Source organism: Brassica rapa, chromosome A01 (assembly GCF_000309985.2).
Source record: "Brassica rapa cultivar Chiifu-401-42 chromosome A01, CAAS_Brap_v3.01, whole genome shotgun sequence".
Lineage (NCBI taxonomy): Eukaryota > Viridiplantae > Streptophyta > Magnoliopsida > Brassicales > Brassicaceae > Brassica > Brassica rapa.
The window spans coordinates 28,058,831-28,081,226 of NC_024795.2; the positions used below are offsets into that span (position 1 = coordinate 28,058,831).

At 33.3% G+C, this 22,396-nt stretch overlaps 4 protein-coding genes across 4 annotated transcripts; 1 reads left to right on the top strand and 3 right to left on the bottom strand.

Moving 5' to 3' along the window:
• Nucleotides 1-143: 143 nt before the first annotated feature.
• Nucleotides 144-3,312, bottom strand: LOC103849889 (transcription factor MYB108). The gene is made up of 3 exons (XM_009126604.2): nt 2,680-3,312; nt 1,793-1,922; nt 144-1,359 (listed from the first exon to the last, which is right to left on the bottom strand). Exons 1-3 carry the CDS (start codon nt 2,831-2,833, stop codon nt 681-683), a joined length of 963 nt encoding a protein of 320 aa, XP_009124852.1. The 5' UTR covers nt 2,834-3,312; the 3' UTR covers nt 144-680.
• On the bottom strand, nt 2,725-13,797 carry LOC103849945 (putative elongation of fatty acids protein DDB_G0272012). The gene has a single exon (XM_033291455.1). The coding sequence runs from the start codon at nt 12,980-12,982 to the stop codon at nt 12,167-12,169; it is 816 nt and encodes a 271-aa protein (XP_033147346.1). The 5' UTR covers nt 12,983-13,797; the 3' UTR covers nt 2,725-12,166.
• Nucleotides 13,798-15,869: 2,072 nt separating this feature from the next.
• On the bottom strand, nt 15,870-19,258 carry LOC103849901 (elongation of fatty acids protein 3-like). Its single transcript, XM_033291375.1, has one exon. The coding sequence runs from the start codon at nt 17,657-17,659 to the stop codon at nt 16,775-16,777; it is 885 nt and encodes a 294-aa protein (XP_033147266.1). The 5' UTR covers nt 17,660-19,258; the 3' UTR covers nt 15,870-16,774.
• Nucleotides 19,259-19,507: 249 nt separating this feature from the next.
• Nucleotides 19,508-22,294, top strand: LOC103849911 (hydroxyproline O-galactosyltransferase GALT3). The gene is made up of 6 exons (XM_009126625.3): nt 19,508-19,684; nt 19,975-21,186; nt 21,269-21,397; nt 21,467-21,643; nt 21,713-21,820; nt 21,908-22,294. The coding sequence occupies exons 2-6, from the start codon at nt 19,993-19,995 to the stop codon at nt 22,112-22,114; spliced, it is 1,815 nt and encodes a 604-aa protein (XP_009124873.1). The 5' UTR covers nt 19,508-19,684; nt 19,975-19,992; the 3' UTR covers nt 22,115-22,294.
• Nucleotides 22,295-22,396: the final 102 nt, after the last annotated feature.

Here is a 22,396-nt window from a genome sequence, read left to right on the forward strand (position 1 = left end):
TCGCCATGTGGTGTTGAGAATAAAACGTTCAGTTTTTTAATGTCTTCTTTTGAACCCAAAGAAAGGCTTTCACACACACTTTATTTTCCATATACATGCCCTATAGACATAGTTCCTAAAAAGCAATACTACTTGGATTATCCATTTTATAGTACTGAAGTCATTATTATATATCTTTTTAAAATACTTTCTGATGTGTTTGTTTGTTTTGTTTGTTTGTGTCATATCTTTGGTTAAATATTAATCATGGTGGAACCAATTATGAGCTTCGTCGTCGTTATATTAGTAATTAAATGAATAATGATTTGTGTTATGCTTCCATTGAGGAAATCACTCAATATAGTGTGAAAACAACTTCAGTTATTTGTTTAAAGTATGCCCTCACACTGACGAATAAGTACTTGTTCTTGTAAAATAAGTTAATACAATAATTGCATCTATATTTATGAATAAACTACAAAATATCATTACAGTCCCAAAACAGACAAAACCAATCAAATTCAGCGATTTTTTAAAACGCCATGACATATGATCAAGCTTGTAATAAAAAAGCTGATCATATATCCTAAGATAATATCATAAGCCCATTACTTTTCTTTAATTATTACATTGAACAAATGTTTTTCACACGTATACTTCGTGTTAATTAAATTAAGTACTTGAACGATTTTTAACTGTATTCAGAAGTTGCCATTATTGTTGAACTGTTGTTGCTGCTGTAAGAACCAGAAGTCTTCATCATTTTGTCCAATGTCCCATAAACTGTCCGAAGAAGAAGCAGCTCCATTAATATTTTCAAACCAGTTAAGGTTACTCTGCTCCTGCATAGCCGGTACATCTTCGTCTAGTAACCTAGAATAATCGAAATAATCATCCGGTAACATTTGTGGACCCACCAAGTTCTGATCCGGGTAGTAGCTATTCCCCACTTGACCCGAGTGGTATTCCGGGTTCGGGTTTGGAGCGTTGTAGTAATCAGTCAAGTCTGACACAGGAGACAATGCCACGCTGGAATTTTCCGGCGTGATATAATCGTTGTTGTTCATTACACCAAATTGTTGTCCCATGCTATTGTTGTTGTAATCATACGTCATGAATTGATTGTTAGAGGTTATGATGCAAGATGACGTGGCAGCTGAGCCTGTTGTGGTAGCGTTGGTTAGGGCTGCGGCGGAGGCAGAGGCGGATTGGATCCTCTCAACGAGCCTAGGCATCCACAAATACTTCATTGTGTCTTTGAACTGTTGACTGTTTACATCGCATTTAAGCTGCTTTGCATGTTTTTGCACTCGTGTTCTCCAGTAGTTTTTAATCTCATTGTCTGTCCTTCCTGGTAGATATTGTGCGATTTTTGACCATCTGTATTTTAAAAGCACACAAATTAAATCCACTGTTTTAAACATGATATATTGCTAATCAAACTATTTTTGTTCATCTATTACATTGCTATTCATTAGGATATCTCAATATCATATGTTTTATCCATTAACAAATATCTATATACAACGCCACATAAGTTAATCTATTCTCCGTTTTTAATATCACAGCATATATATTTTGATACACGAAAATATGTAATATACAGATAGTATCCTTTCAAATAAAATATTTTGTGTACTTTTAGTTGGAAGCCGGTTTTAATTATCTTAAAAAGAGAGATCGTTAAATTGTTTAAAATTTTAACTTTATTTGTATGAAAAGACATAAAACAATAATTTCTGATAGAAAAGAAGTATAGCTCATGAAACGATAAAAATATTACATATTATATTATTTTGAATTTGAAACGTACCGATTGCCCCAACGGGAATGAAGTTCGAGGATCAAGAGTTGTTCTTCGAGGGTAATGTTTCCACGGCGGACGTCAGGGCGGAGATAGTTTAACCACCGTAGCCTACAGCTTTTACCAGTGCGTTGGAGTCCTGTGAAATTGGTAAAAGTATGCATATGATCATTAATTAACCAGTTGGTCATGTATAAGTATAGTATCATGATTCCATACGGAAGAAACTCAAATAAAAGTTTCATATTGAGTAAAGTTATATCAAGTTCTCAAACAAAATAGAAATGCACCGTAGTATGATGCAAAATGCTAATGGTCCTAAAGGGTCTTTTTTATTTGCAAGCTTTCTTCCATTGAGTTAGTGCTCTTCCCATAGAGATGATGATCATTAATTCGCATTAGTTCTTTCTTTTTCACCCCCTTTTTAATAACCAAACTTGGATATGTTATTCAATACTGAGATGGTTGATAATTGAATCCATTACTAAAAGATCTCACTCAAATAATCAAATACTTTATTTAGTTGAGTGAAATAATTTTTAGAAATAATAGAAAGAGTGAAACAAAGAAATATCAGTATGCACTTTTTCATTCATACCTATGAAGGGTCTTTTCATCTATGCATATAAAAGGAAGAAACCATTTCTGATTTTTTTTTTTTTTTTGAAAAAATCTCTTTTAAAAATAGAAAAGGTCGGCAATCTAAAAGAACATAGAAAAAACACAATCACACATGGTGACTGAAACATGAAAAGGATTGAACATAAAGTGAACAAATCAATTATGTTATGTGACTTGTCCTTTCTCTTTTAGCCAAAAAGATGCACATCGAAGTAGAACATACATGTATTTTTTTCACATATACAACATGTATATATACGTGAAATGAATCATACCAGCGCAACGAGAAAGCGAGTTCCATCGACCTTCTCCATTAGTAGCAATGTAATTTATGAGCTTACAATCTTCTTCTGCGGTCCATGGACCTCTTTTCAGGTCCATATCGTCTTCCATGTTGTTGTTCTTCAAGCGTCTTCCTCTCTCATCCATTGATGCAAGCAGAAGAGACCCTCGAGCAAAACGATCGAGTCTTTCTACTTTTTTCTATGTGGTTTTGAGAGAGAGAGAAATTGATATATTTTTTTGGAGTTATGTGTAGATAGAGAAAGGATGAGTTTTGGATGCACAAGAAAAAGAGAAGTTGTGGGTTTTATAGAAGAGAAAAGATGATAGTTTTCAATTTTTCCTTTTATTTTTAAAATTATTTGGAACATGTGCGAAGAGGGGAATAGACAGCCGTAATATAAGAACTGTGTTTATTGATTTATTAATTATTATCTTAAATACTCCCCATTCGGTTTGTAAACTTTTTTAAACTCAAATTCCTTTTTGAAGTTATATATTCATGATGTATAAAAAGGGAAACTATCGAAAACGAATAGTCCATTTGGCTGAACAAATATTCTCTTATGCAAGGTAAGCTTCCAAGTTCCATCGTACGAATTTTACAAGCATTAAAGCAATATTATGAGTTAGCTTACTAACGAGGGATTTTACATTTTGAATTTTGATTCCTCAAACTTTATAATTACAATGATTGAAACACGTGCCCTTAGCCGATACAATTTTTACATATGTAAATTTTATAGTATGGAATGATGGTGTTATAATAAGATTGGTATTGTAAACTTTATTTCATTTTTTTCTAAAATTAGTTTTAGATTATATTTGAAGGCATGTGGCATTTCTTCCTTACATACACACACGCATATATTATATGAGTAATAATAATTAAACAGAATCTTGCAGTATGTTAAAATATAAACTAAGCATAATAATATAATTTTTTTACAAGGCTAAACTGATAATACATATATTTTACAAGGATCAATAAGCCAATTATTTTCAATAAACCAAATTCATTAAATCTTTATGTAAGAAGTACATGTAAAATTTTGTTTTCTTACAAAAATTCACATACTACGTATTCTAGCTCCGCTATTCATATTGTTTATTCTCTCCTTTGAAAGTTATTCGATTTTTTTTTAATTATTGTTTGATCTTTTCATATACATATATAATAAAACTAACCGCTACAAAATCTTAGCAAAACAAAAAAAACTAACCGCTATATAAATATTATGCTACGTTGATGATAGAATGAACACTAATTCTAAAATAAAGCTGCCAATAAAAGCCTGTATTTCAAGTTCAAAAAGAAGCAACTTGTACTATATAGTAGTAGTATTTAAGAACAACATGCTCCAGAATAGTTAATTTTGTGCAAAAACACGTTGTCGTCTTTAATTAATGATGCTAGAAGTCTACACGTAGAGAAAGATGCCGTCCAGTTAAAATATCAGTTAATAGACTCTGGAGGATTAAAGGGTTAATTATCACTTAGCACTTAATTAAGCACTAAGTTTTTAAAGTTGACCCGCTGACTTCCAATTCTGTGTGTAGTACTTAGTTCTAAAAAAAAAAAAACCCTGTGTGTAGCATACTGAGTTTCTGTTTTCTTATTTTGTTGATAACTAATTTGTATTTATTTTCCATATATGAATTGAGTTTTTCATTATTTTAAACAAGTTGCAATAATATTTATGTTTGCGCTGAAGAGTTTTTATTTTATTTTAAATTTATCCACTTCATTCCGACCTTAAAAGCTCCAAATTCATGGTAATAAGAGGACCCAAAATTCATGGTAATAAGAGGACATGCCATTTTGATTTTTGAACCTTCGTTTTTTTCAATGTGTATATATCAAAAGGACAAGTTGATATGTATAACTTCACCAAGCGAACTTTGGTTAATGTCACTTAAGTATTTGAAAGCTCTCAAGCCTTCAAGCACGATTTGAATTGGATGACTGCGGGAATTTCATAAAATTATGTTAGCAACAAAAAAAAAAAGAATTTCATAAAATTTAATACAAATAATGAGATATACATGCAATATACACATATTGTATGTATTCTTTGTCAAAAAAAATTTTTTTATATACATGTACGCCTGCCCATGGATTTAGAATATACCCCAGATTCTAGCTAGATGTAAAATAATTCCGTCACTCTATCATATTATTATATACACGCCAATTTTATCTGCATCAAATTAACATGCATATATCATTGAAGCATATATTTAAGCCCTAATGCATTTATAGTCTTTTTCAAATCCGAAAACAGTTCAAGATATCTTAACATTCATACCAAAAAAAAGGAAAAGAAAACAAATCGAGATAGGAAAAATCAGCAACCTAGTTTTAAGAAATAATTGATGTTTGTTTAACGAGTGGCCAATGCTATCGCTATATATATGATCACAGATTATAGAGCGTAAATAATGGCGGATCATTTATTTTTAAAAACGTCTCTGATGTTTCTTTAACAATTTACTGTAGCATGACTTATTCCAACAAACGTATATAACGTTACACAAATTAACCAAGAATTATTAAAAATAGGACCACCCACCAAAAATACCCCACGCAGCCACGCTCAAAGCAACTACACAAATTGCTGTAATTAATGAAATATCATTCACTATACCTTTTGTACATTTAAATGCAAAATCCAAAACCTACTAGTAAACGATACCGAACTAATTAATAATGCATCAAATTGTCAACTTGGCAATATATGAACTCATTTTGCTGATCAAAATCAATGTTTTTAAGTCTTTGAGATGTGGCAAGGGGACTTAATTACTTTTATAATTTAAAATTCCCATTTCTAAAAGTAATCTACTCAAACACTAATCCAACTAAGTTTTGCCTTTGTTTTCTTTGTTAAAGATCCAACTATGTTACACGGATTGAATTAACTTAGCTTGGTTGCAACCGACGTCTAATATAGATACACGATCGCTAAGATAATGTATGTTTGCTTGTCATTGTTGGTATTATCCCAAATTTCAACCAAGTGGAAACCATACAATACGAAATTGAACATTATATAGTTTCAAAAAAAATTGAACATTATAGTATCCCCAAACCTTCACTACCACAAAAATCAAACAAGAATATCTAGTATATGCACATTCCGAATTTGATGGACTTTCACATTGACAAGAAGACAATATTCAGGTGGCACGGACATCACGTGTTGTCACTATAAAGTGAGCGAAGTGTAAATGACTTGATACACACTCACAATTATAAAACACATAATATAATAAACACATGTATATATGGAGAAATGATTTGTCTTAGATCCACACATGCATGTCTTTCTTTTAGGAAGCCACATTCTTATATTGAAAATTACTCTTTAGATATCTGATATGTTTTTGTGTTCAAAAAAAAAAAGATATCTGATATGTTTAGGTTTAATAGCTTCTATATTTAGTATTGTTAAGACTTGATAAACGGTAATTCATTAAACTAATAATAATAATTAAAATAAAGAGTTAATAATGTATACTTGGTTTTAATAATGTGATTAGGCCCAATTTTGAATCAATAAACAATGTGCCAAATACTGAAATACATCTTTTTCTTGGTAAACTCTAATTAGATTATTTATTTTCATCGTTAAATTAATGAAAATAATTAAAATAAAGAGTTAATAATGTATACTTGGTTTTCATAAGTTATGTGATTAGGCCAAATTGTGAATCAATAAACAATGTGCCAAATACTGAAATAAATATTTTTCTTCGTGAACTCTAATTAGATTAGTTGGTTGATATCGTAATCTGATTAATGAAAATAACTAAAATAAAGAGGTAATAAAGTGTACTTGGTTTTCATAAGTTATGTGATTAGGCCAAATTGTGAAACAATAAACAATGTGCCAAAGAATATTTGTGGGCATCATTAGTAGGCACAAATCCAAAGGAACCACCTAGAACCACATCACACACGCTCGCATACATCCATGTATTCATGTATACTGGTATTTTGTCTTATATAATAATATGAGAAAATTACACTTTTTCTTTTTATAAGTTTCGCCGCAATTTAACATGTTATGTGGTCACGAATGTCGTAAACAAGTCCAAGAAATTGAATGTTAGTAAATACGTATGTATTTCCACAAAACCGAAACAATGTGAACAGATCAAACTGCAAATTCTGAAAAAGAATGAAAAAGATGTCTTTAACAAAACAAAACTAGAATAAAAATGGTGAAATATTAGATGATTTATTTTAAAATGTATTGGTTATATCATCCATGCATAATATATATCTTCTATCGTTGTCTTCCGTTGATTTTCGCATACAATTTATCTTTGTGTTAGCTGGTTTGCTATCCATGGAACCATAAATTTTCGTCATATATGCCAAATACCTTGAGTTTATTTTGGAGTAAGTAGGTTTAGCTGCAATATTTAAAACATATCCGAAAAATAATTTCTTTTTGTTAATGAAACAGAACCCACGGACAACAGGCCATCAAACTTTCACTAAATCATTATATAATAGGTTTTGTCATTCCAAAGTTCCAAATCTTGAATAAGCTTACGTGTATTGGTTAATGCCAGGGCATGTGTGTTTTCAGGACCACTTTTGCATATAATTTTACCCGTCACGTATACATAACTTATTTAAAGTAATCTATAACAACGCACGAAAATGGTTTTATGGATAAGATTAATCTGAAATGATTACACTTGAAAAATGCATATGAAAATGACGACAGGCGATGATGATATTGTTCCAGAAATGTATAGATACAAATTAAGAATTACTAAGTGCTTTTACATCTTCTTTGCTTTTGAATCTAAAATACAAATATATGCCGATGACTCATATCGGCATTCAGCTAATCCAGACGTTTAGTAGATAGGTTAGCATCTTAATTGTGCATTTTAGTTATAACTAATGTATTATGATGTATTTACAATCAATCATATGGATTAGTTTTGATTTGAAACTCTGACTGTATTAGACTTTCTTTATGAAATGTGATCTTAATAGAGAAATAAACGATAAGTAGGATACAAACTGTAGATTTCGATAAATTTTAGATTTATAATGTTTTTTCTTCTTCTTTTTTTAACATCTCTGAGGTTTATAAAATTCGGTCTGAATGAGACATGCGATAAGTAGTTTGAAGTCTAGATTCAATGGCTCTTTAAGCATACAAAGTCCTCCTTGAACAATGACAGCCCTTCCATTCATTATTATTATATATTTTTGAACATATATGTACGTTTGTTTCAAAAAAAAAAAAAAAAACATATATGTACGCCAAAAACAAAACAAAATCAGATATTACTGAAAGTCCAAAAATAGATAGGACTAACTAGTAGTATGTCATCTCTCCGCTCATTTTTGAAGAATGAACTATATCTTAGATTAGCTAAACGTCTGGATTAGCTAAACGTCTGGATTAACTTAGTCTACAAAAATTCATAGTATTAGACGTCTAACAATTCATCATACTTAGACTAAGTTAACAAATAACAAGTCACATGTCTAATAAATTTTCTAGGTCAAAACACGAATAATCTTACAGATTTTCAGGATGATAATTATAAAAAAGGATAGACATTATTAACCATAAATCTAGCTGAACCAAGATGAAAAATCTCCGCTAGTCACACTTATAAAGATCAGAATATGACTCAGTTGAATAAAGGCCGCAAAATAAGAAGTTTTATTAACAACAATTAATTTAACAATTGTGTTGAAAAAATGTAAGGTGGAACGGAAGTAAAACTCCATTATCAATTGATATGAAGTGGACTATATAAACGACTCGTTTTGACAATTATACTACCTACTTTGAACAAAACTATACGTACTTCTTCTTTTTAACATTTTATTATTGCTATTTGAAATACACAGCTATCCCTGGATTCACATTCAATATATTTCAAATCCGGTTGCTCTACATTATATTCCAAATCTTTTATGTTTTAGTTTATAACACTAGTTTAGTATAGAGGGAAAATTGCTACACGACATACTCTGTATAATTTCTTTTTGATAAATAGTTTATTTTCTTGAAATAAATAACAACAAAGGAATGATCCAGTTTGTCACGTACTCTCTCCGTTTCTGAAAGTAAGATTTTTAAAATTATTTTTTTGTTGCACAAAAATAGATTTTCTATATTGTTAAGGTATTTTTTATACTTTTGAAAAATATTAATTAAAAATATTTGAATTGATTAAATTTTATTGATAGAAAATTATTGGAATGTGTATAATAAAATTAAAAATAAATTAAATTATAAATATTTATTAAATTTTTAATAAGCATGAATACTCTAAAAAATCTTATTTTCAGGTATAGAAGGAGTATATTTTTAGCTTTGTGTACTCGCTGTCCGACTTGTCGTGTTGATATAATTTGTATATTTTACCTGAACAGCAACCCATCCACACAAAAGATGACCGGAGAAATATATTGCTACTTTTTTTTTTGTTGAGGATATAGGATATTACGATGGCTTATAGTATAGTAAAGAGTTGGTATGCATGCATTACTTAAAACATGTACTGTATTTGTGAAGTTTCTTGTTGGAAGTTTCTAATACTAACTATTAATCTCAGCTTACTTCATATGTTTTATTATATGAATTCACCCACGTTTCCTAGTGAAACCGGCAAGGCGGAATGTTAAATGTGAAAGCAAATATGAAAGGTTATATATAATATGAATGAAAACCAACCTAATAGGGAACATAGAGTAATATTTAGGATTACAATTAAAGAAGTTTCAAACTTATATTATAAGCAATGCGTGGTTTCCTCCAAAGTGGAGAACACAAGTTCCTTTTTAATTATTTTTCTTTTTCGCTCATCTTTTCTCTTAATGCTTCACAAAGAAAACATGATGTTTGTTTAAAGACATACATTTTGTCGTTAAACACAGCTTTGTCACAGAAAACTGCTTTACTTCTTTCGCTTTTTATTATCATACATAATTTTGCCCCAACTTAAAAAGGGGCTTGTTATGTACGATGGCTATCAACAACAATAAAATTATAAACAATAATCATGAAAGTGTGAAAACGTCAATAAGATGTGTGAATTGTTTTCTCTACTGGGCTTACTATATAATAATCCATCAAAATCGTAAATAAGCAATTTACTAATCTAAATAATTAATAATCCAGCAAATCATTTCCATATAAAGTACATAAGCCCATGTAGTTCAAGTTTATATACCAACACACATGAAGATAACAAGACTCGACAATTTCCATATAGGACTTAACATGTTAGGGAGCATTATTTAATGAATAGTTATACATATTGTATCTCTAAGAGAAACCAAGAACATCAAGATTGTTTGTTAGATTTGGACTGGTATAAGATAATATTAAATTGGACGTATCATCCCGTCAAATTAGTCAAAGAGCTCTTGAGTTAGTCAAACAACCCACTCGTGCGTTTTGGAGTCTCGTGTCTTGTTGACAAGTCAACAAGGGAAGCTTTGCCCAAAGCTCATCGTATAATAAATTAATGTATTTTAACATTATTTTAACTGTCGTAAGTGAGTGATTTATCTTACTAAACCACTTTCTCTTGCATGATGATTAAAATATAGTTACGAACATGGTTGAATATGAGATCTTCTACCATTTTCTTGGTCCTAATTACGTGGTCGTTTACTCGTTTATATATTTTAATGTGAAGTCAAATATCTAATATTGTAGATTAATATATATATATATATATATAAAATGTTCGAGTTGCATAAGTAGTTATGAAGCCAACAAGTTATTAGTCAAAGAACAGTTTATAGTTTTATACATCAGAAGAAAAATATTTCATACGAATAAGGATGATACAACATCTGTAAATGGAAGTCGAAACCAAATTTGCAGAAGCTAAGTGGCAAATTAAGACCAAAAGCTGTATGTATATGTGTTCATCAACTGTTATTGGAATTAACCAAAACCAAACTAATTAGTTTTGGTGCTTTTTTAATGTATTTTCAAAATTCACGTAGAACCTTCTTCGTTGATGTGGAATTTAGGTGATGGATTGGATTTCAACAGTAATATGAAATTCGAAAAACAATAGAACAACAAGTCAAAGATGAACTCATGCCTATAATAACAAACAAATTTACCATTTTAGTTATATTAAAGTTGGTAAAATATATGTTGAAGTCAAACACCAACTCTCTTATTGCTGTTCCAAAATAAACAACACTCTCAAATTAAAACTTCTCTACATTTAGGCATGTTCATAAATGGGTACTTGTTTCTTCAAAATATATAGAATCTATTTTTCTAAAATCTTGATAATTGTTTTGATCTTTTTTTATAATAACTATGAACAGTCAAGGCTTTAGTGAATTTTGTGTTGGGTTGGGCCAAAGTAACGATTTAGTAGTGATTTACTAAATGTTCAATTTTTTTTTTTGAATGAATGTAAATTTTATTCAATCAAACTGTACTACATCAAGTGCTACTTCTTTATTTTTTGTACAAATAATCAAAAAATGGAGACTTGATTCAAACTACCAGTCTCATCTAGACCCAAACCAGACCATCAAACTCTCTTCAAAATGTTTGTGCCCTGTTCCTTTAACAGAAAGGAGCTTGAGCCTGACTGTCTTGTCTCGATAAACTGGACCAAGCGAGCTGCATCATGTGGCTGTTCACCATGCCTATGCGAGTTTCTTTCTCTCCATATCGCATGAAGAGTTGCTTGTAGACGCCGACGATGTCCAAGGTCTGTTCCAAAAAATGTTCTGTTGTTTCTCTTCAAAATGTTCTGTTAAACGCCGTCATATTAAGGATTGATTATTCATTAATCATTAGTGAATCCCACCCTCGCATCAGCTCCGTTGTCTCTACTATAATATCTACTCTCTTGCTTGCAGCGACGTTGTCTCTCTGGCTAACACCTGATCAATTCATCCCAAAGTCAAGACTCAACATAGAATAATTTAAAACCTCGAAATGAAAATCACAATGCATCCCAAAAATTTTGTTAGTGAATGGATCCAGCAAATCATACACATGAAGCTTCTTCTGAGATTGGTTGGCAGGAGTTTCTTTATTCTTATTCTATTTTTTATCTATCCTCATTTTCTTGTTGTATTATGGACTATGGAGAGTTAGTTTGTAATGATGTATTAAGAATTTTATTATTTGTCAACCCGTTATGTAAAAAACTAAAAACCAACTACTGCCTTCACAAAAATTCTGGACTACAAACTAGAAATGGGGAGTGCGATTGTAGATACTCCATACACTACATAATTTAGAGATATTATTAATTAAAATGTTTGATTAGTCACTTAACGAAACGTTGGTTGGCGAATGCTGTATATCGTAGAAAGAAGTCATTTCATGATTTATGTGACATTTTAATACATGTTTTGTCATCTTATTCATAGTAAAACAATTTCAAACTATCCCAACATTTTCCAGTAACAACAAATAAGAAGAGATCGAGACTCTAAACAATTCAAGACAATTTAATCATCTCGGTTGTCTTCTTCACATAGTTCTTGGAACGGAAGTTGAAGAAGAGAGCCAAGAGAGAACCATTAAACGCAGCGGTAAAATAAATCCCCCAAATCCCGGAGCAACCCGACCCCAAAAAATGTTGAGAGAGCATCAAGGCCAATATTCCGAAGCAGAAAATAAACTGCACAAGCTGAAAATCCGTCACCAGCCTCTTCCACTTTGGCCTACATCCTACGGCACATAGGAAGTAGTAACCGTACATAATGACATGAACCGTCGAATTCGTCAGGACTCCGAGGGGGAACATGGACTGGCGGGTTCGGAGCCAGATGAAACACATGAACAGCACAGTCGCATGATGGTACACGTGAAGGAACGAGAGTCGCCTGAATGATTTGCCGAGTATGATCAGGAGTGTGTCTCCAAACTCAAGGATCTTCGAGAGGTAGAAGACTTGAGCCCAGAAGAAAACCGGTCCTTTAGGTTCAACATGGACTGGGAAACAAATAGCGTGGAGAAAACGTGTCGTAGGGTCTGAGGTTATGGAGAGAGTGCAACCGACAGCCATGATTAGGGAAAGAAGGCAGAGGATGAGGCTGTGGACGGCTGTGATTGGTTTGAGAATGCGGGGACTGAGTGAGGGGAGTGAAACCATGGCATATCGGAGGAGGATTGTGGCGGAAAGGTAAACGGAGACTACAACAGAGACGAAAAAAACGGTGGAGCCAGGGGTTTCACCTTCGGTCCACGTAAAGTTGGCAATGTTGGGGTGGTTCACGAGCCAGTAGGTTAGGATGGAGTAAACCGATGCCATTCTCTCACAAAGTTTGTAAGGATTGAAGTTTGTGGATATGGTAAATAGAGAGAGGCCACATATATATATTGAACATGCTCTTTTATTAATAAGATTCAGCGTAAACAGTTGTCAGTGGCCTCATGGGATGGTTGATGCATTAATTTGTTAGTATTTTATATGAATTAACGTGGAAAATTATATCGTAAAGAATGTGCATCATCAATTTATTCTATTTTGTTTGTTTATTATGCATAACGTGTGCCGTGCGGACGTAAACATCGTAACGAATGTATCATGCATCTTCTTTTATATGCATAACGTGGGAAGGTAGTGTCATAAAGAATGCATCATTTACTTTCTTTGTTGTCGATTGAAATTTTGTTTGATGTACGGATTTTCTAATGGATTTGATACAGTGAAACATATGGTTGCTGTACCTGTATTAGGGTATTTGGATCGATGTCGGTTTGGATGGATATACATGATATGAGAGCTGAGAAGTTGTGAACCAAACAAATTGTCATTTAGTTCTGCTCAGATTTCTGAAATTTCGGTTCTGTTATGGTAATATAAAGGTGAACCAAAATATATCCGAAATATATTTCGGTTCAGTTTATGCTAATTCGGATCTCACTTTTTTTAGTTAATTCAATGAAATTGGCTCATCTTTGTTATTCATTTATTTATTTTCGATGAAACTTGATTGTTTTACTAGATTTTGGTAAGGTATCTATGAAAATGAGCTAGGTAATAAAATTTCAAAGTCTAATAAAAACTATGTACGACAATTAAATGAAAATCAAATAAATATGAAACAAAAATTGTCTAGCCATTCACAATATATAAATAAATAAAAACAAAAAAGTAATGTGTTTTAGTTAGATAAGTTAATTTGCTTTGGATGACAAAAAAAAAATTGCTTTGGTTCCATTTAATTCAGTTCAGATTTGAATTAGTCAACTTTCAATTCTTGTCAGTTTATTTTTACATATCCTCATTTTCTTTGTGTATTATGGAGGATTAGTTTGTAATATGGTAATATATAGGTATTTTATCGTTTAGGTCAACCCGATATGTAAATGTGAAAACCACCTACGGCCTTGAAAAAGATTGTGGACTACAACCTATAAATAGGGAAAGTGTGATGGAAGATCGGCAGCTACAGCATTAAGAGATATTAAGATTTGAAGTGTGAGTAGTCGTTCTTATGCCTGGACGTTCGAGTATCCGTTCTGATTCGAATCATATTTTAGGTTTTCGGACATTTTGGCATTGGAGCTAGTATCCGTTCATGTATTTTAACATATCGGGTAGAGTTTTTTTGGGTCGGGTTCGAATATTTAGATTTTAAAAGAAAAATTTCAAATGTTTCATTGCTCAACCTTCTTGTACTTTAAATTTTACTTTTAACTAAACTTATTTTTTAATTTTTAATAAGTTGGACGATTAATAAATTGAAAGGTAAAATTTTGAAAAAAAGAAAGACATTAATTTAATTTTTTAAGATTTTGGATTCAACTTTTGTTAATGCATAAAACAAGAATCTTACCATGCATTTTAAGTGAATATTAAATTACTTGTTCCGCAATTATATGTATATTATCTGATTTTGAGTCATGCACAATATCAATATAAACATTTTGAATAAATCATGAGAAGTAAACTAGGAATATAAGGCTAAGTATAACATGTTCGATTGTCTTCGGATATATTCATTCGAGTTTAAATATCCAATCTCTCTTAACTTAAAACCTATTCGAATATTTTGTTACTTTGGTTCGGATTTCAGTTCAAGTTTTTCGGGTAGGGTTTGGGTACGAGTTGGAAAGATGACCCAATCTAAGAATAAGAAGATGACGCAACTTAGCTGTAAAATCATATTAAGATACATGCAATCTATGAACCAGACAATGAAGCCATTACATGATTTATGTGACATTTTTATATCTTGTCATCTTATTCACAATACAAGCCACCCCAACATCAATTTCGAGTAACAACACCTCAAGAGACCAATGTTTAAGCCATTCAAAATGATTTAATCAATTTTTTTTGGATCTAATCGTTTTTCAACCATTTCTGCCCATGTATCCAGTCTAATCTTCTTCGCATAATTTTTGGAGCGAAAGCTAAAGAAAAGAGCCAGTAGAGAAGCATTAACAGCCACAAACAGATTATCGCCTTGTTGCTATCTGCAATATCTATTACAAGATTATCTCCAAAATTTTGTCACGAAGACTTCAGCCTATTCTATTTTCGATTATCTCAGAAAATCAGTCAGCATTTATATCCGGGAAAGACGATTTCGGACAATGTTCTTATTACACACGAAGGGTTTCACTTTCTAAAAACGTCTAAGGCCGAATTTCGATGCTCAATGGCCGTTAAAACCTATATGAGAAAAGCATATGATAGATTTGAGTGGGACTGCATCCGGCTAGTGATGCAACATCTTTGTTTCCACCCCCAAATGGATTAACATGATCATGTAATGTGTTTCGACTGTCACTTACTCCTTTCTCATCAACGGTTCGCCTAGAGGAGAACCAAAATATATCCGAATATATTTCGGTTCAGTTTATGATAATTTGGTTCTCACTTATTTTGATTAATTCAATGAAATTGGCTCAGCTTTGTTATTCATTTATGTATTTTTCGATGAAACTTGATTGTTTTACTAGATTTGGTAAGATATCTATGAAAATTAGCTAGGTATTAAAATTTCAAATTTAAATAAAACCGGTGTACGAAAATTAAATGAAAATCAAATAAATATGAAACTAAAATTGTCTAGCCATTCACAATTTATAAATACATAAAACAAAAAAGTAATGGGTTTTGGTTAGTTAATTTGCTTTGGTTCCATTTAATTCAGTTCAGGTTTGAATTAGTCAACTTTCAATGCTTGTTTAATTTAATTTATTTTTATATATCCCCATTTTCTTGGTGTATTATTTTTTATTTATTTTTCTTTGGCAACATTTCTTGGTGTATTCTAGAGGGCTAGTTTGTAATATGATATATAGGTAATTTTATCGTTTAGGCGAACCCGTTATGTAAAACTATGTGGACTACAACCTATAAATAGGGAAAGTGTGATGGAAGCTAGACAGATACAGCAATATGGTATTGGGATCTAATACATGTTCGGGTATTTTTTACATATCGGGTCGGTTTGGATTTTTTTAAATATTGGGTCGGGTTTGAATATTTAGATTTTGAAAAAAAAAATTATTCATTGCTCTACCTTCTTGTACTGTATATTTTATTCTTAACTTAACTGATTTTCTAATTTTTATTAGGTGGGACTATTAATAAATTTGAAGATAAAACTTTGAAAAACAAAGACATTAATGTAGTTATTGTTTTGAGATTTTGGATGCAACATATGTTAATGCATGAAATAAAAATCTTGATATGCATTTTAAGTGAGTAGCATATTACTTTTTCTGCAATTATATGTATATTATTTGATTTTGAGTTATGCTATACATATGTTCGGTTATCTTCGGATATATTCGTTCGGGTTTGGATATCCAATATCTCCTAACGTAATACATATTCAAATATTTTACTACTTTGGTTTGGATTTCAGTTCGGATTTTTCGGTAGGGTTTGGGTATGGATTCGAAAGATGACCCGACCTAAGATATATGCAATCTAAGAACCAGACAATGAAGCCATTACATGATTTATGTGACATTTTTATATCTTGTCATCTTATTCAGAATAAAACAATTTCGAGCTACCCCAACATTAATTTCGAGTAACAACACATCAAGAGACCAATATTTAACCATTCAAAATGATTTAATCAGTCTTTTTGGATCTAATCGCTTTTTTACCCACATCTTTAACCATTTCTGCCCACGTATCCAGTCTTGTCTTATTCGCATAATTCTTGGAACGGAAGTTGAAGAAGAGAGCCAAAAGAGAAGCATTAAACACACCGTTGAAAGCACAAGCCCAAAAACCAGAGCAGCCCGACCCGAAAACATGCTCCTGGAACATCCAACCGCCAAATGCAAAGGATAAAAGAAACTGCAAGACCTGACAATCCGTCACCAGCCTCTTCCACTTAGGCCTCATTCCTACGGCGCAGAGGAAGTAGTAACCGTACATGATGACATGGACCGTCGAATTAGCCACAAGCCCGAACGGAAACATAGATTGTTGGGTTCGGAGCCAGAGGAAGCACATGATCACAACCACCGCGTGGTGATACACATGAAGGAACGAGAGCCGCTGGAATGATTTGCCGAGTATGATGAGGAGTGTGTCTCCAAACTCGAGGATCTTCGAGAGGTAGAAGACTTGAGCCCAAAAGAAGAGTGGTCCGCTAGGCTTCACGTCCATAGGGAGACAAATCGCCCGGAAGAAACGAGCTGTCGGGTGTGATGGCACAATGTCAGACGACGAGGCTAGTGAGAGAGTGCACCCAACGGCCATGGTTAGGGAGAGGAGGCACAAGATGAGGCTGTGGACGGCTGTGATGGGTTTGAGAATTCGTGGACTGAGTGAGGGGAGTGAAACCATGACATGTCGGAGGAGGAATGTGGCGGATAGATAAGCGGTGACTACACCGGAGACGAAAAAGACGGTGGAGCCAAGGGTTTCACCTTCAGTCCACGTAAAATTGGCAATGTTGGGGTGGTTAACGAGCCAGTAGGTTAGGGTGGAGTAAACCGATTCCATTCTCCAGCTAGGTTTGTAGGGGTTGGAGTTTGACGATATAGTAATTAGTGGTTATATATAAATACATATTTTTGACCAACGCCATTGCGTAAAATAGATACATATCATTAATGAAATTCGATGTCATTGCGTAAACCAATGCCATTGCGTCGTGAATAGTGGAATATGGAGTAAACAGATGCAATTGCATCGCTGGGTTCCACGCCGTCTCCGCTTTCCCGGCGCTGGTCTGAACTCGGGGAGATGTTGGAAGAAACGGGAGAGAGACGAAATGATCAGATGCTTACCCAATTTGGCAATTTCTATATTCAAGTTGGTCCCACGCCAGGATGGTTGGATGCATATGCGTTGTTTTTGTTATTATGCTTTGACGTGGAACGGTAAACTCCTAAAGAATGTGCATCATTAATCTATTTTATTGTGTTTATTATGCATAACGTGAGAACGTAATATCGTAGCGAATGTTTCATGCATCAACTTTTTTCTAATCCTGCTTAACGTGGGAGGATAAATATCGTAAAGAATACATCATTTACTTTTTTCACTGTCGTTTGAAACTTATTTGACGTCAGAATCTTAATCATGGATTTAATATATAGTCGATGACTTGGTGATGATAACATGATTGCTTCTTACGCTTTGGCACTAGGATATCTGGATCAGTTTGATGCGGTTTGGATAATTAGAAAGTGAGAAATTGGGAATCAAACAAAATGTCGTTTAGTTCGGTTGGGATAACTGAAAATTTGGTTCAGTTTAGTTGAACCAAAATGTATCCAAAATATATTTCGGTTCCGTTTTATGATAATTTGGATTTGAGTTATTTTGCTTAATTCTATGAAATTGGTACAGCTTTGCTATTTCTTTATGTATTTTCGATAAAACTTGATTAATTCACTAGTTTTGGAAAGATTTTTTCCGGCTTAAAAAGAAAATTTTATTAATAAATTTAGAGATTACAAAATCAATATTCAAAATTTTTGAAAAATGATTTATTATATAAGCAGATATATATATACACCATTTTGTGACAAAGTACAACATAAAAAGTGATTTTGACGATACTTTATGCCTTACTGGCTTACGGAATATTTAATCCATTATTTCCTTTTCATATATTTGACAATGTCTTACTAGCACTTTTGGCTAGAAGGATTCACAAATGCTTATTTTCTCAAAGAACCAGTTATAGGTTAATTTAAGTTTTCAACTCTTTAAAGAAACTTTGATTGGTGAATGCTTGTAAAATTTGTGCATATGTAAACCTTATGGAGAGTATTTTTCAATCTAAGAATGATGATATTTCAAGATTCAATCTAGTCATTAGAGATTTGTTTAATAAGATAAAAAAAATTAATGAATTGATTTGAGCAAACCAAACTACTATACGTCTTTTAAAGACCAACGCATTAGCTTCTCGCAAAGATATTCACATTTGAATCTGAGCTTCTTAGTAAACTGGATAGTCCTCTACTTTGTTGATTTTGGTTCTACTGACTTTTAGAGCAAAACCAGTTTCAGCCACTTAGGAAATTAGTATTTCCGAATCAATTGCATTTAGAATTATAATCTTGGTTAATACATGATCATTCATCATAACCTTGTTCTAGTTTGTTTTTTAACTAGTAGGACACTATCAACTGAGAAGTGTATGGTAGTATTTGTCTCTCTATTCATATTTATTCGAAGATTGAAACCGGCGTACCAAAAGTTATTATATATTTTTATTAATTATTTATAAGATTATTGAAATGTAAGATAACTAAACGAAGCCGTTTTCAACCATACGTTTCACTTAGATGGAACGACATCGTCTCGCTGCTAACAACAAAAACAGTAAGTTTCACTTACAAATAAACGACGTCGTTTCCCTACTAAAGATACGACGCCGTTTCTCTGCTAAGCTAAGATCCTCTGTTTCAGCTTAGCTATTTGCCTTCGCCTCTCTCCCTCTGTTGTTCTGCAACTTCAACTGGCTGATCCTGGATCTCCATGATCTCACTACATACATCAATATAAAAAGAGGTAACCTTACAAACTTTACTATAAACACAACCAATCAGTTCTTGAAACACAGTCACAGATGTTTCCAGAACTCTCACTTCCAGCTTTATTTTCAGAGCTTACAGTATTAGTTTCCTTGCTAATGGGTCTACTTGTATCCATCAAAGATTGCTACTTCCCGCACCAATTCGAAGTTTTAGATCGTTGACCTTTGTTCGAGTTCTTCTCTGTTTAGTTATGATAATCAAACTTCAGGGCGTTAGGATTACGAGTATAGTAGTTCTAATACGGAATCTATAATTTTTCGTTAGGTGGTGGTTATGTGAGTAATGATGATGCAGTCTATGTCAATGGTGAAACTCAAGTTTGGGTTCACTTCAGTCAGAATGAGGAACTTGTCGGTGGGAATCTCTGTCATGGTTCTTACATTGATCCTCATCATCCTTCAACCTGGTCACAAACTTACAAAGAAGAATCAGACTGTGGATGAGTTTGATATAGAAGAAGAGAGTACTGTTGTTCAGCAGCCACATTTGATCACTATGGAAGATCTTGATTACCTCTTTTCAAACAGTAGCTTTTACAAAGAAGAAGATGAGTCTAACGTGTTTCTTGTATGGTCTCTCATGCGTCCGTTTCTCGAAAGGCATGATGCTTTGCCAGAAACTGGTCAGGGGATTGAAGAGGCTGCACTGGCAATAAAAGACTTAGTCTCTCTGATCAATAAAGAGAAACTAGCTTCTGCTTCTGGTATGGTCTCTAGAAGAACTTGTCCGGACTTTGTAAATGCAGCTGACGTGGATTTGTCCGGTTCAAGGCCTGTACTTGAGCTCCCGTGTGGTTTAACTGAAGATTCTTCTATAACATTTGTTGGTGTTCCTGATGAACATTCGAGAAGCTTCCAGATTCACCTCCTTGGCTCAGGCGTCTTGCGTTATGATGTGAATTTTTCTAAGCAATCCATAGTGCAAAACACGTGGACAGAAAGGTCCGGGTGGGGAGAGGAAGTGAGATGTCCATGTCATGGATCATTTAAGAATTATATTGTAGTTGATGAGCTTCCTCTGTGCAACGAACAGACAAGTAGAATCACTTTGGATGATTTTCCATTTCTCAAAGGGAGTCCCTTCACTGCCACATTGTGGTTTGGATTAGAAGGTTTTCATATGACTGTTAACGGGCGGCACGAGACTTCATTTCCTTACAGAGAGGTAAAGAATGACTCCACAAAGTCTTTGCAGAAGCTTGAGCCGTGGTTAGTTAGTGCTGTGAAAGTCTCAGGCGGTCTGAAACTGTTATCTGCTTCAGCCACAAGACTGCCTGTTCCTGATGAGAATCATTCTTCTTTAGCTATAGAAGAGAAGCTGAAAGCTCCATCTCTTTCCGGGACAAGGATAACATTGCTGGTTGGTGTTTTCTCCACTGGAAATAACTTTAAGAGACGCATGGCATTGAGAAGGTCTTGGATGCAATATGAGGCAGTAAGATCTGGAGAAGTTGCTGTTCGGTTTCTCATTGGCCTTGTAAGTACTTCTGCAAGTCAACGTTTTCTCTCTGTTTTTTTTTGTACATTTCTTAGTAATAACTTGGCGTTTTTGGGTTCAGCACACTAATGAGCAAGTCAATTTAGAGATGTGGAGAGAAGCTAAAGCATATGGTGATATTCAGTTTATGCCTTTTGTTGATTACTACGGTTTACTTAGCTTGAAAACAGTTGCGCTTTGCATTCTTGGGGTAAGTTGCTACTTACACCAATGCATTAGAGTGAGATAATCTTTTTAATGCTTCTCCATTTTGATACAGACCAAAGTCATTCCAGCAAAATACATAATGAAGACAGACGATGATGCCTTTGTTCGGATCGATGAACTGTTATTGAGTCTAAAGGACAAACCGTCTAGTGCCCTTTTGTATGGTCTGATATCATTTGATTCATCGCCAGACCGTGAGAAAGGCAGCAAATGGTACATTCGTAAAGAGGTAACAGACTTGTTGTTATAGAAATATTTCTTTCTTCTTAGAGGCTCATGTTGCTTTCTCTTTGTGAAGGAGTGGCCTCTAGATTCATATCCTCCATGGGCACATGGCCCTGGCTACATCATCACTCAGGATATAGCTAAATTTGTGGTGAAGGGTCACCTTGAAAGAGATCTTAGAGTGAGTTTTGTATTTTCATCAGAATGCAAATGTAAATAACCTTAGAGATTGTAAATTAACGGTATTCTTATTTTGTTTTGGTGAAAGCTTTTCAAGCTGGAAGATGTGGCGATAGGGATATGGATTCAACAATACAACCAGACAGTAAAAAGAGTGAAGTACATGAATGACAAAAGGTTTCATAATAGCGGTTGTAAACCGAATTACATTCTTGTTCATTACCAAACTCCTCGGCTACTTTTGTGTCTGTGGGAGAAGCTTCAAAAGGAGAGCCAATCTGTCTGCTGCGAATAGATATCTCAATCATGTTGCAAAGATTGAGACTTTGATGAAATTTTCTACCAGGAAGTATTGAAATCTTGTATAAGATGTTATGTAAATTTTGATGTTTTGTATAATATGCATCATGTAACTATGTGGGAGTTTTTTCTAAATCTGTTTTCATGATTATAGTGTATGATTTTTGGATGCCAATCACGTTTCCAATTCCACACATGTCTGTGTTTTCAAACCTGTTAGGGAGGTCTAAAGCAACCTTGAAGAAGCTGGCAAAATGACATAAACATAAGTTCAAAG